A 15,378-nucleotide genomic window follows, 5' to 3' on the forward strand; every position below is an offset into this window, starting at 1 on the left:
GCCAGAGTTGCAGAGTATTCTCACCAGGATAAATTGTGTGAGCACTATCTTTGATAAGAGTGGAGCTGGCAATTACATTTATATCAAAAACACATAAACCGAGTAACTAAAAATAGAACGAAAATTAATATCTGACAATTTTTTGCAGGACCACAGTTTTATACTAGTATAAACTCACTGACATCAATTAAGACAGACCACTGTAAGACTGGAGCATAGCTGTGGTGAAATGGCCCCTTAGATTGTTTTAATGCTCATCCCAAGTTGCATTCTTAAACACATATTCACAGACCACAGGGTCCATTTGTTGTAATTTATCACAATAACACTAAACAATCTGGCATAAACATATTCTTTATTTCATGCCAAGAAATGCTATGCACCCCTGAGATCCCAGAGAAAACACCAGGAAGAGGTCTTCAGCTCTTCTTGTCATCAGCCCATCCTCTGAAAGCACTGTCATATGATATTATCAACTTCAAAAGTCATGATCCAGTCCTGCAGCCCTTCCTCCCATCAGTTTAATTTATTTAAGAGACTAGAGCTCCTAAAGATCTAGTAAAGAAAAGCTGCAACACCAGGCTTTTTCTTATTTGCTTAGATAATGCAATTGCCTATTGCAGAGTGCGTGGAGAGAGACTTACAATACACTATGGAGAATTATTTCTTGTCAAACCAAAAAAACAAAACAAAACAAAACAAAAAAACAGCAAAAACAAACAAAGCTCTTCAACATGGTTATGTGGCGGCTTCTGACTAACAGAATTAGCTGAGATGACTGATCACCAGTGATCACCAGACTAATGATTGGGTTAGACCTCAACTCTTCTTAGATTCACAGGGGTGAGCAGGGGTCTCCAGGGTCTCCAACCAAACCTCCTGCTCAGAGTAGGCACAGCAGGAGCCGGCTGCCTGGAGCCTTGCCCAGATGGTTTTGAGCATCTCCAAGGATGGGGATGTCATGCAACCTGTTCCAGGGCTTGGCCACCTCTAGTGTAAAAATATTTTCCTTACATGAAGCCAGAATTTGCCTTGTTCCAATTTTTCTGTTGCCTTTCCTCCAATACACCATCTCATCCCATTGTAGTCTCTTTTGTCCAATGCACAAAATCAACAGTTTCACTGAGTTCTACTGAAGGACACAGTATTGTGGGACCATTCACTGTACAGGCATCACAGGATGCAGTCAGATCGCCTTCTCAACCCCTGCATCACTACGGTTATACTTTGAGAACTACTGCCAAAGAGAAAAGCCACTGTAACCAGTGCCTACAATAACAGCCGTGCAGAGGGGCACCTTATTGCCTGGGCACAGTTCTGGTGAAGGATCAGGCACAGTGAGGCCGTAGGGTGACACCGCTTCTGCCTGGGGCAGCAGCTGTCTTGTGCACACATGGGACAGTGCTGCTGCTCCGAGCACTGGCTCAGAAGCCACTTGTCTGTAGACCAAGGCACATACAGCAGTTGCTGAGGGGAAAGGAATCCTCAAGGCGGGCGTGATCCACTCTCATCCTGGATGGTTGCTCTTCACCTCACCTGTGCCAGACCACGTCAAGGTCCCTCACACAAGAAGTGCTCGGCACCAATTAAGCTGAGCCTGAGCTGAGGAATTACCTATGCCAGAAGAACATTGCCATATGAACAACACCAGCATATAATTGAAATAATTTATTTACCACTAGAGCACCACAAAAACAGACATACAATGTGTTAAAATACAGAGTAATCGATCACCAAAGTACAACACAGCTGTCCTTTAAGTTCCTTTTTTTTTTTTTTTTTCCTTTAAGCCATGCCAACCATACAATTGTATTGTCGCTAAACACATAAAAAATGCTGTCCTAACCCACCCAGCTAAGTGCTACAACCCGCCCCTCCTGACTCCCCACCCCTTACCCTGGCTCCACACAGCTCCTTTGGGTCAGACCTTTCAAGGTGCTGAACATTTCCTGCCAGGTGCTGGGCATCACCAGTGCTCAGGGACTTTGCTGAGACAGCGGCAACTATCTCATGGTAAGGCCTCTGGCAGACAGTCTCTGAACTAGTGCAGTCCCATCTAAAACATCATTCAATGGCGGTGGGGGGATCTACATCAGACCTGAGTGGTATTTGGCCTCACATTACCCCACTCTGTAGAGGGGAATTTCACCCTTGAGTTCTGCACATTGTAGGATCAGGTCTAACATTCTTGGTAATTACAGGGAATACGTGCCTAATAAACCAGAGGGAGGAAAAAAAGTTGTAGGAGCTTTATAATAGAGTATTTCAAATACTATCAGTGCATTTGGAGGAAAAAAGAAGTAAAAAAAAAAGTATCTGATCTTGGGGGTAATGCTCTACAGAAATAAGGCTTTATATTTAAATTTAGAGAAAAAAATCCAAACCCAAACCAAAATTTTCAGCTGCGTCCAGCGCAATAGTGAGTACAGTTGGACAAGTACATTATCATGTATTCCACTTTTTCAAAGCTTCAAATCCACTTTGATTTACATTCCCATAGCAGGGAATTGCAAAAAATGTTTTTAAGTTTTTTGAAATGTATTCATCTTTGTCTCCCTTCCTGTCCAACAAAAATACAGGTCTCATACTGAACCTGATAAAACTAATTTTGCTGTTGTATACAGCAAAATCCAGAGTATTTACTACCCTGAGGAGTTTCACTGAGTTCAGTGCATCTTCTCATTGGAGTAAGTCTGGCTCAAGCAAGTGTTAGCAGGACAGATTTTTCACTTGTTCATCTCAACTCACTAAATAAATCAGAAGTCTAATGTACCTCCTCCTCAGCACTGAGTCAGTGGGTGAGATTAGATCATCTGTGGGGCTATGTGTCCATCTAGGCAATAAGCGTAGGCTCTACCAAAGTCCCAAGGAGCGGCAGGTGCAAGCCGCTGTGGTACTTCAGCTTTGCATCAGTGTTCTGCTGAAGTCAAAGAAATTGCACATCTCAAAACTGGAGCTGACAAGATAAAGCTCAGGAACGCTCTCCTGACACCGCTCAGGTCAATGACAGAAAATGTCATTCTAACAGTTTTCAAGCTTTGCCATGCAAAACCCTTCATCACGTGAAATGAACTGAATGCATCACCTTCAGGATTTCTTTTTTGCCAATTTAAACTTTTTTTAAAATTAGTTGTATGTTATGGATGTTTTTTCAACTCCCTCTACAATATTCAAATGCGTAACAACAACAAAGCCACAGTGACCCCATATTTCTTTTTCCCTTTAAAAAATAAAAATAATAAAAAGTTTTAATGTGAACTCAGTTTAAAAACTCACAAAATCAAGGGTCTGACCCTGCAAATTCTGCTGTGTCTCTGCAGAAGTTAAAGGCAAGCCTCTGTTACCTGGGAGCAGGATCAATCCCACGGACTAACAGCAGGGCAAATCCCTGCTGCGTGTGAGCTCAACACGGACTGCTCCCATGCACACCCCATGCAAGGGCATCACTGAGGCAGATGCTTCGTACCAGCCTTCTGCACAGCTGTGGATGTCACCCTCTGCAAGGCTTTGCCTTGCCTCAGCCAGGCTGGGACATCTCTTCTTGCAACACCTCACTCCCTGCCCATCTGTTCAAATGTCTATCGCCAAAAGAAAAAATAAAAATGGGGATGGGCGAGGAGGGAGAGAAGGAGGGGAGGAAAGAGTGCTTTAATCCATCCTTTTTATAAAACAAAAAACCAAATGGAGTCAGGTAGCTTATGTCATAATGATGAACAATATACAAAGCACATGTATAGCAATTATTATAAAACATGTATTTGTAGTGCAAGTCAAAATATAGGGACTCTACTCATACTGGCCAGCTAGAGGGAAACACATGATTCTGAGTGATCAAAAAGAGCCCCAAATTCAAATTCAAACTCATGAGAGCTGACAGTATTACAGAGTACAAAAATATGGTGAAAATTTACACATTACACATAAAGTACTTAATTTTTTAATAGTTTACAAATAGAGATCTACAGATATGTTTCCAATTAAGCTGGCTTTTACTACCCACCTATTGTAATACTCTAGGTATGGTTACATATACCAAAAGAACAAAAAAATCCCATAGCATAGCTATACAGCAACGTATTAAGGTCTGAAGATTAGACCAGTACATGTTAAATATTTCACTGGTTTACTAAACTGACATTTTAAATCATTTACAGTTAAAAAAAATCTTATAGACTTGTCTTTCAGACTGAAACAGTGTCCTTTATTAGTAAGTTATTCAGTATTTAAAACAAGGGTTTGAGACCTTACAAGAAGCCTCTCTAGGCAGCTGGCATGAAAAATACGGTATTTTAAAGGCAAAGTTTCTCAATAATGTAGTAACTGATTTCTACTTAAATCCAACTAAACTAACCATTACTTCTCAGAATCTTTTGAGCTTGTGTTCCTTTAGGCTTTATATGTATTTCTGGCAGCTTATTTGGTCTCCATTTTGTCCACATTTGCTGGTTCTTTTTTTCCAATGGCAATATGGAAATGTCCATTTGATAGTTTTTTACACACAAATAAATAATGCACTGTTAACTCTACAACTAAGAGGAATGGGTAGGATGCCTATTGCGTAACAATACAGAGAGATCAAGTAAGGCACGGGACAGATACAGCAACTCCACTTCATGGGATTTTCCTGTTTTTTTCCTTTCACATAGTAACACTAACAAATTTCTTCCAGTGTTTATTTTTAAAAGGTTTTTTTTTTTCTTTAACTTGCTTCTTGTCTATCTCACACTATGTGTAGGTGAAATGTAAGATAAAGGCCTTCAATGTTTTGCTTCAGATGCCAGTTTTAAAAAACAAAACAAAACAAAAAAAAACTTTCAAACAGTTCAGACTAGTACCCGCTTTTTTCTTCTTCTTTTTTTTCCTTTTAACACTGTTGAACCTGGGTTTGCATTTTTCCTTCCTTCCTTCTCACTCTCTCTATCCTTTTTCCTTGTTTTTTTTTTTTTTTTTTTTTTTTTTTTTTTTTTAAATACACACACATCATGCTGCTTCTGGGGAATCCTTTAGCTGCATTTGCAAGATTTTACAATCATGTTGGACAGTTGTTCAATTTTGGGTGTTTTGCCAATGTAGTAGAGGATGGTGAGAGGTTCTAAATCCTGGGACACGCAGCATGGAGAGGCAGAAGCTTCTGGATTTATGGTGTTATACAAGCTGAGTACCTAGAAGGAGAAAGGAAATAAGAGATTAAGGCAGCTACCTCTGCCTGTCTGACTCTTCAAAGCAAATTCCTTTCTGCATCACTTCCTCCTACAGTGCCTGGGACAAAGCCTAATGTAATCAGTAGGAAGATGCCTAGATTTGAATATTTTTGCATACTTCTCCATTTCAAACTGGTGTCACAATCTGTCTGAGTTTCCTAACATTTTATCTTCACTGCCTTAAATCTTATAACACATACATGCTTGGAGCCTGACTTGAAAGAATAGCCCTTTAAAGCAACACACATATGGTATTGACAGGTAAGAAAGAAACTAAGTCATCTATATCTCTGTCTTCAGATTGCCATTTATCATTACAGGAGAGGAGAGCCTTTCAACACAAAAGCACTGCTCTTCTCCTCCCTTGCTACTTTTCAATAAATCCACTAATGCCACCCTGCAAGAATTGTGACTCCATCTGCAGTTCCTCCAACTGAGAATCAGCTGTGGTGAAGTTAGTAGCACTGGTGCTTTATGTCATGTTGGATTCGTATGCATGGTACTCTGCAAGGGAAGTATGCTGGGTTACCCGCTGATGGTGCACAGGTATTTCCGAGGATGCCATTAATGTGTTAGCTAAACACTAAGTGACCTTTTCCTAGAGCTTCAACACAACATTTGCAACTTAGAGAGACAGAAGACCTGTTCAGGGCAGCAACAACACTAACTACTTTATTAAGCAACCTCTGACTCTTTGGCTAACTTTCCAAACCACATATTTGTGACCATGACAGTTATTCTTCCTCTTTCCTTTAAAAAGAAGTGCTGCTCCAAACTGTGTACTACTCCACACCACTGCAGGAACATACGTACCTTATTAAAACATATTTACCACTGCCAGCTGACATTGCTAGTACTACAATGCCACAGCCAGCAACAGCCATAAAAGTTACCTACACTTGGGTCCATATGCTCAGAAGAACTCACTATCGTGCCTTTACAGACCAAAGGGAAAGCAAGCTGCCCCTTAGACAGGAGGAGTGCTCACTGCTGGCTGACATTGATCTGTTATTTTAAAGAAGGCTTGGAAAAGGTGAGACATCATCCTTAGTATGGTCCTGAGCAGGAAATTCTTACTTTATGGCAACTGTGATGCAAATGTCTGTTTCTTGCATTTACTGTCTAGATATCCTTATTGATAGCTGAGAAGAATGAGCACATCACAGCAGAACACCACTCATCCTAAAACAGTTGGCTAAAATACTAACTCCAAACCCCAAAATAAAAGATCCCATCCCATACACCTATTAGTTCATAATCGTTCCAGACACAAGGTCCTTCCTTCACAAATAAATTTTCAGTGTACAAGAATGAATACATCTTTTGAAGAAGTACAGCTATCCATACATTATCATGAAATTCAGCATGGTAGATTATCAGTAACAATAGAAAATGAAAGAGGCAGGTCATAAAGTAGGTGATAATCAAGTGGTAAGACTCAGTGCCATTATCACTCCAATTGTGCCTCCCTTGGTGCCTCTGCTGACAGAGCTCATTGCCACCTTCCACTCATGCTCTTCAATGTCAGGTCCCATTTCAGGCAGCCTTCCAAAGCTACACCATGCTCATAGTCACAAAGAGTATTTGTTATGTCCATACATCATATTGATGACCACATAAAAAAATATATATATCTCTGGATCGATACAGGACTTCTGCTTCAACTCTAGCACAAGGCCACGTGCAGGTCAATATAGGGCCATATCGCATCAGTTACTGAGATAATAAATGGAAGCTTTGGTGTTGGCACTGATGACAGTCCTAGAAACATATTTCACCCTTCCGTTATAAAATAGAAGCTTAAAATTACCAAAAATTTTTACTTACTCTGCTGTGCTGAGTATCTGAGCTCCATAAATATGGGCAGGCTCCTGCACAGAAATTAGCATGATATCCTTTAGGTTCATGAATCCATTTCCAGCCAAGATCCCTCTTGAAGTCAATATAAAGTGGACGCAGGCAGCAATTATCCTGCACATTCCTGGAAAAAAAAAAATACAGACAAATGCATTGGCCATAAGAAAGACAACACGGGGAATAAAAATAATCCAGTTGCTTGCCCCTGAATGATTCTTTACAGGCAGGCAAGTCCGAGTCCCAAAAATTCACAACCAAATCACATCCGTTGAAGCTTATACTCTAAATGAAATCAGATGCTTAAGAGAGTGCAGGACTTGCTTATATCAAGTTAATGGTTTGCCTGGAGGATCATTAATGTACTTTTCTCCAGGTCCTACTAAGTCTCCTCTCTGAGTAGGTGAGCACAGTGGAGGTGATCATTTGGCTGTAATTATGGCACTGATGGGCCTGAGAATCCTCCCAGATGGAGCTCAGTCTCTGCTTTCTAAGGTCCTAACCTTCCTCATTGGCCATTGTCTCCACAGGAGTGGAGCACATTAGGCAGACACCCACTGGGCATGGAGACTGAAGGTCTGTGAAAGAGGGGTCACACTTTGTAAAAATGCCTACAGTAAAGAAACGTCTTCTTACATGATAAGCAACTGCATTACAGCTCACAGGCTGGCATGGCTGTGTAAGTATACTAAATATAGATGCATAGTTACCTAAAACAATAGGCAGCATCTAGAGCACGCTTCTTCCGCCGACTGGGCTGTTGCGACTCAAGTCTGTAGGAGGGTAACAACATTAGCAGAAGATGTGGGGTCTTCCCACTGTATTTTTTCCTATTGGACTTTAAAGCTTTCACATCACCACTGGAATATGTGTAGTCATCAATACCTTCAAAAAATACATTTTGGTGATAAACATTGTGTTGCTTTTTTCTTCACAAATTAAATAAACCATCTCTTTAAAAAAATTCCCTCAGAAACTGGACAATGGTGGTGTCAGCTGAGCACGTTTACTGGGGAAGTGGAGGTAAATTTCAACTTGAGATCCCACCTATATACACAACTCTAACACATCTATCCTATCACCCCTCCCACACTCACAGCCATTTAACGGCATTTCAGTACATTTACCATTTACATTTACCATTCATGCTGAAATGAATAATGGAGACGACACATGGGGTTGCTTACTTCAGCGGTTGTATCTACATTGCTTAAACTAGTTTCAAATGCCCTAAGCAGTGATGCTTTTGTCAATTCACTTAGGGCAGTATTTCCATCTTTTAACAGCTATGTACCTTTTAAAGCCTAGCAACACCAATAAAGCTGCTCTGGATACCTGTATTTCCCACTGCTTACTTTCATCCCATTAGTTTTCTCCATCACATTTACCTCTTTCTAGTGCTTATAAATTCTTTGTCTCTCATTGCCAGTTTAATTAATTTTGCTAATTTCTCCAAGAAAATCTATTATTCTAACTCCTACTTTTATGTGGACATGGCAAGGACATTGATCAAAACATTTATTCTTAGATCAGGAATCAATGACCTCACATTTTGTGTTTTCTCTTGAAACACTAGCTGCCTTACTAGCTTCTTATCATGGCAATAGGATGGGCAAAAGAACCCAAGGTATTAGTCTTTACCAGGAGTCAACATAGCTCACGTTATGCCTGTTCCTAAAACCTTTCAAAAATTAATCTCCTCTACCAGATAATACTATCTAAAGAGAAGTTATTTTTTTTTAACATTTAAAATTACAGTAATCAAATCTCATACTAACATTTTTTTACATACACACAATGGCTTAATTAATATGTACAGGGCATATATATATTTACTTAGAGTAAAAATTCCAATGCAGTGAAACAATGGTTAAATAAATGTAATACTTGATGAGGAATATAGCCAAATCCCTAGAAAACAAATGAACCAAATCATGATATATTTGAATAAATGAAAGCTGGATAAACAAAATTCGGTTTGGTTCTAATATGGCTTTACTTTAATATGTACTGATTAATGATAACAATAGCATCATTAATTAAATAACATTTCCCTTTTAGAAACTGAAATTTAAATGGCTTAAAAACACAAGGGAGCTTATACTTGCTGTCTATCACTTTGTCTACTGTCCATAAGCACATATATCCATAACCCTTACTACACACTATTTTTTAATATCCATTCAATCCAATCTTTATTTTTTTAACAATCATTTATGCAAATGATATACATATATAAGTAACAATAAATTGCACGTGCTAGTGATAGCGCATAGATGTATAGAAATACTTGATGTTAACTTATGTAGTTCCACTGACTTCACCTGAGACTCAACCTTACACTACTGGATGTGGGAGAATATTATACAGGCATGCCGTTTCTGTTACTGCAGCCCACATTTCACTGGCACTAAAGCATTGCAACACATTTATTCAGTTCTGGCACCTATTGTTTAGTTCTTTCTGAAGCAACTGATAGCATTGCTTAGAGTAATTTAAACATTACTGATATAACCCCACGCACACACAAAATGGGTAGCTGGAGTTATCTGGTGTGCCCAAACAGCTCTAGGTATGTTTGTGGGTATTTACAAAGACTGGGACACTTTCTACATGAGGAAGGTGTCACTGTAAGCAAACCAACCAACCGTTACCTTACGTATACTTTGGAAATTTGCCATAACAAGTATTGTTTTCTCTAATACACTCATAAAATGCACCATGTTCACACACATCTACTGCAAGCAATTTATGTGCGCCAAATAACATCCTGATTCAACTGTCCAGTAATCTTCTCTATTGAACTGTTACAATGCTAAGATGGACAGCAGTCAAAGGGTTTATATTGAAAGCATTCAATAAGTTTTCTCATGATTACCCAACAGCAGATGGTCTACTGTGCATAAGTCTTTCTTACATTCAAACTGTATGTACATATTTCCAGCACGCATGCTGCAAACTGTAATATAGATATTTAAAGACATCAAAGCTGCGAGCATGGAATGAGATGGCTTCTTATTCATTCCATCTGGTTTTAGAACAGTTCAGCTGTTATAGTTTTACCCTTGTGCCTTCAATGCCATTTTCTACCTGCTGATTCTCAAATGTATAAGTTTTCAATCATTGGAATTCCATTTTAGAGAGGCAATAAGATCGTTTCCCTCCTCAATTAGTAAGTACCACCACATTTTAAAACATAATTTTTTCATTCGTTACCTGCAAATCTTGCTTCAAGCTCCTCACTTTTATTTGGGATGATATAATTATTGGAAGGCACGAAGGTGCAGCACGGGCAATGTAAGCTTATCTTAAATCCAAGGTTCCTGTCTGCAAAACATGAAAGTAAGTGAAATTTGTTTTACATGTGGAATGAGCCTGAACCACTGCTGAGTTAATGGATGAGGACATGGGGCAAGAGTGAAGGCAAAACACTCATTGTCACCTCTGTGATGGAGCCATTCGTGTACAGCCTCAGTGACATCAAAAGACAACCATTCTCCTTCAGCTCTTGTTTTAACTACTTTGCTGTCAATGTAGCGCTGTCCTGGTGATGATAATTCTTTGGATTTTAGAACCTGCAAGAAACAATACATATGTTTGTCTACAAGTTAACATTTATCAGATTTTTATTAAAATGGACCATCGATGTTATAGCAGAAAAAGCTATTACAGTTCAAACCTCTATGCAACAGATGTACATTCAGGCACAGTTTCGGTGTGTTTTGAAACTGAAAGATAACAGTATTTCTTAGTTTCTGCAGAATCTTTATGGTCAATTTCAATGGCAACAACAGAGGTTCAGTAATTTGACTATTTCAGTAAAAGTGCTTGACTAGCGAGGTCTTTGTCTCATCTCATTTCCCTTAGGATAGTGCTGCAAATGATACTTGACTTTCAAGACCAAGTAACGCATTCTCATATTTGCTCCCTACTTTACTATCTTCTTTGGGAGTGCTGGGAAAGGAAGGTGATATAAACCCCCCCCAAGGAAATCATCTTATACCCTCATGCAAAACATACCATTACATATTCCTTCCTAAGAGAAGTCACACAGGAAGACTACACTGAAGACTTGTCCTGTAACACACGTGGTTGGGGATCATAATAACTGGAACATCAAGAGAAGCTGTTTCACCGTTGTTAGTAACACTTACACTGGCTAGAGCATATCCAATGGAGGGGCACCAAGATGATAAAAGGTCTGTTGCACCTCTACTATGAGGAGAGGCAGAGAGAGCTGGGACTGTTCAGTCTGGATAACAGGAGGTATGGGGGGGATCTTATCAATGGGTACAAGTGCCTGAGTGGAGGATACAAAGATGACAGTACCAGGTTCTTTTCAGTGGTGTCCAATGCCAGGACAAGAGGCAATGGGCACACACTAAAACACAAGAGATTCCATCTAAACATAAGAAAGCATTGCTTTACTGTGAGCTTGATGGAGGACTGACTCAGGTTGCCCAGATTGTGGAGTCCAGCTCCTTGGAGATCTTCAGAAGGCACCTGGACATGGTCCTGGGCAATCTTCACTAAGTGTCCCTGCTTGAGCAGGGCGGAGGTTCAACCAGATGACCTCCAGAGGTCCCTGCCAACCTCACCCAGTCTGTGATTCTGTGACATCTAATGCTGAAGTAGAGCCTGTACAATATAGTCTGCACTTTGAAGGAAGATAATATATTGCTTACCCATAACTAATCTGTACAGTGTTGCCTTATTAATGCTTCCAGCCTTCCTTCTGACTTTCAGTACAGGTTACACATTGAAGAGAAAAAAAATATTGTCCATACAGGTAATCTGGGGGCATGCAGGTTTGAATTGTGGCCACACAAAGATCTGTGCAACAGACAGTTCTGCTTCTGTCCAAACCTGGATGCCAGTTGTGTTTTTATTTGTGTCAAAAGTTTCAGTAAAGCTTGCTACTGAGCATGCAATAAAAACTACCTACACAAAAAAAACCTCAACTCCTCCCCCTCAAGACACAGCAGTGCATGCCTAGAATTTCAAGTGCGGTATTGGGTTTATGTGGCAAGGTTTTGGTAGCAGGGGGCTGCAGGGGTGGCATCTGAAAATAGCCCAGAGGCTGCCCCATGTTAGATAAGGGCCAGTTTCAGCCAGCTCCAAAGGGACCCACTGCTGAGCCAAAGAGCCTAGCCAATAAGCGATGTTGTTTGCACCTCTGTGAGAAATATTTAAGAAAAGGGGAAAAAAAACTGCTGCACAACAGCAGCTGGGAGAGCAAGGAGTGAGAAGCAGCCCTGCAGGCCCCAAGATCAGTGCAGCAGGAGGTGCTCTGGGTGCACAACAGCAGTTCTCCTGCAGCCCATGGGTCCCACATGGAGCAGATCTCCATGCTGCAGCCTGTGGAGGAGCCCCCAGTGGAGCAGGTGGATGTGGCCTGGAGGAGGCTGCAGCCCATGGAGAGCCCCCAGGCCGGAGCTGCAGCCCATGAAGAGGAGTCCACGCAGGAGCAGGGGGTCTGGGGGGGAGCTGCCGCCTGTGGGGGACCTGTGCTGGAGCAGTTTGCTCCTGACAGATGGACCCCATGGTACAGAGCCATGTTCAAGCAGTGCTTGAAGAGCTGCTGCCTGTGGGCAGCTCATGCAGGCTCAGTTCGGGAAGGACAGCATCCTGTGGGAGGGACCCCACGTGGAGCAGGGCCAGAGAGTGACTGTGAAGGAGCAGCAGAGATGAAGTATCAGGGACTGACCGCAGCCCCCATTCCTGGTTGCCCTTTGCTACTTGTGGGGAGGACACAGAAAAGAGTGGATGGGGGGAAAAAAGGTGTTTTTAGTTTGCTTTTAGTTTCTTACTGTTCCAGTCTGCTAGCGATAGGAAATAAATTATATTAATCTCCTTTTGTGAGTCTGTTTTGCCCACGATGATAATTGGTGAGTGATCTCCCTGTCCTTATCTAAACCCTTGAGCCCTTTTCATCATATTTTCTCCCCCTTTTCCTTTGAGGAGGGGGAGTGAGAGAGCAGTTGTGTTGAAGATTAGCTGCCCCTCACAGTAAAACCACCACAAATGCTCATATTCTTCCTTGTATCTAAACAACTTGAGTGATTGCTTTTCCATAAACAAGCATAGGCTGCTATTATTTACCTTGCCTCTGAAAACAACTTGGCTTTTGGCTGTTAACAGGTTTCTGTTCCCAGTTATTACTATGTTGATAGTTTTGTGATGCAGGAAGCTGGAATGCCATGCAATGTTAAGTCAACTCCAACCAACATACCACATGATAACATCACTTTGTAACTTCTGGCATGCCAGCAGTTTGAGTTTGTGTATCGTTTTGGGTTCTTACTCTCTTTAACCATCCAAGTCCATTACCAAATGAATAACCGACAGACATGTATCCCTATTTCCTCAGCCCAGGACAGCCTGATATCTAGCAAACTGCTGGTATAAATCAGTGATGAAACCACATAATATATATATGAAGAAAAATATTTCAAAAGAGGTGTGAAATTATGTCATCATAATAAAATTAGGCTTTTCATAATGAAACAGAAAAGCAAGCTTGAAAAGCCCTGATTCTATCCAACACATAGAAATTCCCTCTTTATTTCAAGGGAGTGCTGTACCTTTTACAGGAAAGCAGTGCAGCTCCTACAATAATGTTTGTCTTATGAGAAAAACAGCAGTAGGATAAGCTCTCTGCCTTCTTTCTGATTTACACACAACACATTTACAGCAGGACAAAGGAAGCAGAAAGACATGAGCAGTTGTTGGTCCCAATCCAGAAAATTACCAAATGTCACTTGTAGGGGATGCTAAGGTCTCCAGTAGAAATTGAGGGCACTCAAACATTCAACACTAAGACTCCTTTTTACGAGGCAGCCTTCAAAGTGTTTGAACAACTTACAGAGAGTCTGGCAGCCGCAAGTGGACTACCATTGCTCAGAAGTGCCAGAGAGATGAGAGCATCTGCAATCAATGCTGGGAAAGTCCCAAAGAAGCACAAATATAACTTTGCCTTTTCTTTGGTCTTTATCAGGTCAACTCAAGTGTTTCTGAGGATGTAATGCAGCTGTCATTCTACAGAGATGTGTTGGGGGGGTGGGGTCAAATAAGACTCAAGAACTTGGCTAATTTCTCTTCCCTTCTGCACAGTCATATCTTTCCACAGACTCCAGAAACTGCATACCTCACAGTTTTGGCAGTGATGTAAGGATCTAAAAGTAAGCAATGTGCCAAAAGTAATCTCTTGAAGTTAACTATAATTGGTCTTAGATGTGTTTTGAAGACTTGGTTGTGCCTTGGTATCCAAAAGAGAATGTCTTTATTCCAGTCTCCTATAAGACGACAAAGTGAAGGATTGGCAATGTGTGTCTGGCATGAAAGACATTTGTAAAATTACAAGAGATCATTACCACACATATTTAACAGTACAGAGAGCATCTATCCTGACCTATGAACTGAATGATAAAAGTGTTTGCAGGTTTCAAAACCGTAGAACACGATGGACAGCATGGATTACAAGAGCCAGATATAATCTATCCTGCAGTATCTAGGGGAGCAAGGCTCCTTTCCATGTGATTTATGCAACACGTTCGGGGAAAAAAAAAAAGAATGAAGACGGAGCTAAAAAGTCACAAACTAAGTATAGCGTAAGTAATTTCCACAACTGACACGATGTATTAAGCAGACACTCGTAATTCTTAAGCAAAAAGCTGTTCAATGTGATGAGTACCACACACAATGAAATTAGCAGGTCTACTTCAATCTCAAGCAAAAATGATCTAGCCTCACTGTTCCCATTTTTTCCTTTCTTTTCTGCACTTATCCTTGCAAGTGCAGAAGTAGTAGTTCTAACACAGAGCAGATGGATGATAAAATCCTAGACCCATCAGTCTGTTTCTTCCCCCAAAACCCACCAGATGAACAACTATTCACTTTTCCTATACTGTGTTCCAACTCCATACATGCTAAAGCAGCAACACGATGCACAGTAGTAATTAAAATGGTCTCTCTGAAGGAACCTATCAGAAAGTTTTATAGCTACAATACAGTCTTCAAGTGAGCCTTCCAGAAATTATAATATAAGTATTTCAGGTTCTCTATGCCATCTTCCCCCCTCTTTGGTTTGTTTCTTTGTAGTTTGTACTGCCTTTCTGGTCATACCTTCATTAGTCCTTTTCTCCCAACACACCATTCAAGCCCATTCCCACTGAAAAACGTCTCTTTTGGTATTTCTAATAATTTCTTTCTACTAGATCAACTAGCTTAGTTGCAAAAAAGAAAAGTTTTTCCTATGCCTTGTGGCTTCTGTGCTTTAAAGTTCATCTACTTCTTCCAACTATACTGATAGGTCTTAGAAGAG

General features: G+C 40.6%; 1 protein-coding gene across 1 annotated transcript in view; it reads right to left on the reverse strand.

Annotated features, from left to right (window-relative positions):
- Positions 1–1,653: 1,653 nt before the first annotated feature.
- TGFB2 (transforming growth factor beta 2) overlaps positions 1,654–15,378 on the reverse strand; it is a 73,159-nt gene continuing 59,434 nt past the window's right edge. The window contains exons 3-7 of the mRNA XM_035557605.2: positions 10,498–10,630; positions 10,272–10,382; positions 7,766–7,940; positions 7,029–7,182; positions 1,654–5,162 (exon numbers count right to left, since the gene is read on the reverse strand). Coding sequence (XP_035413498.1) covers positions 5,004–5,162; positions 7,029–7,182; positions 7,766–7,940; positions 10,272–10,382; positions 10,498–10,630 — 732 coding nt within the window. The 3' untranslated portion in view covers positions 1,654–5,003. The remainder of the gene's footprint in view (positions 5,163–7,028; positions 7,183–7,765; positions 7,941–10,271; positions 10,383–10,497; positions 10,631–15,378) is intronic.

This window comes from Cygnus atratus, chromosome 3 (assembly GCF_013377495.2).
Source record: "Cygnus atratus isolate AKBS03 ecotype Queensland, Australia chromosome 3, CAtr_DNAZoo_HiC_assembly, whole genome shotgun sequence".
NCBI classification, from domain to species: Eukaryota; Metazoa; Chordata; class Aves; order Anseriformes; family Anatidae; genus Cygnus; species Cygnus atratus.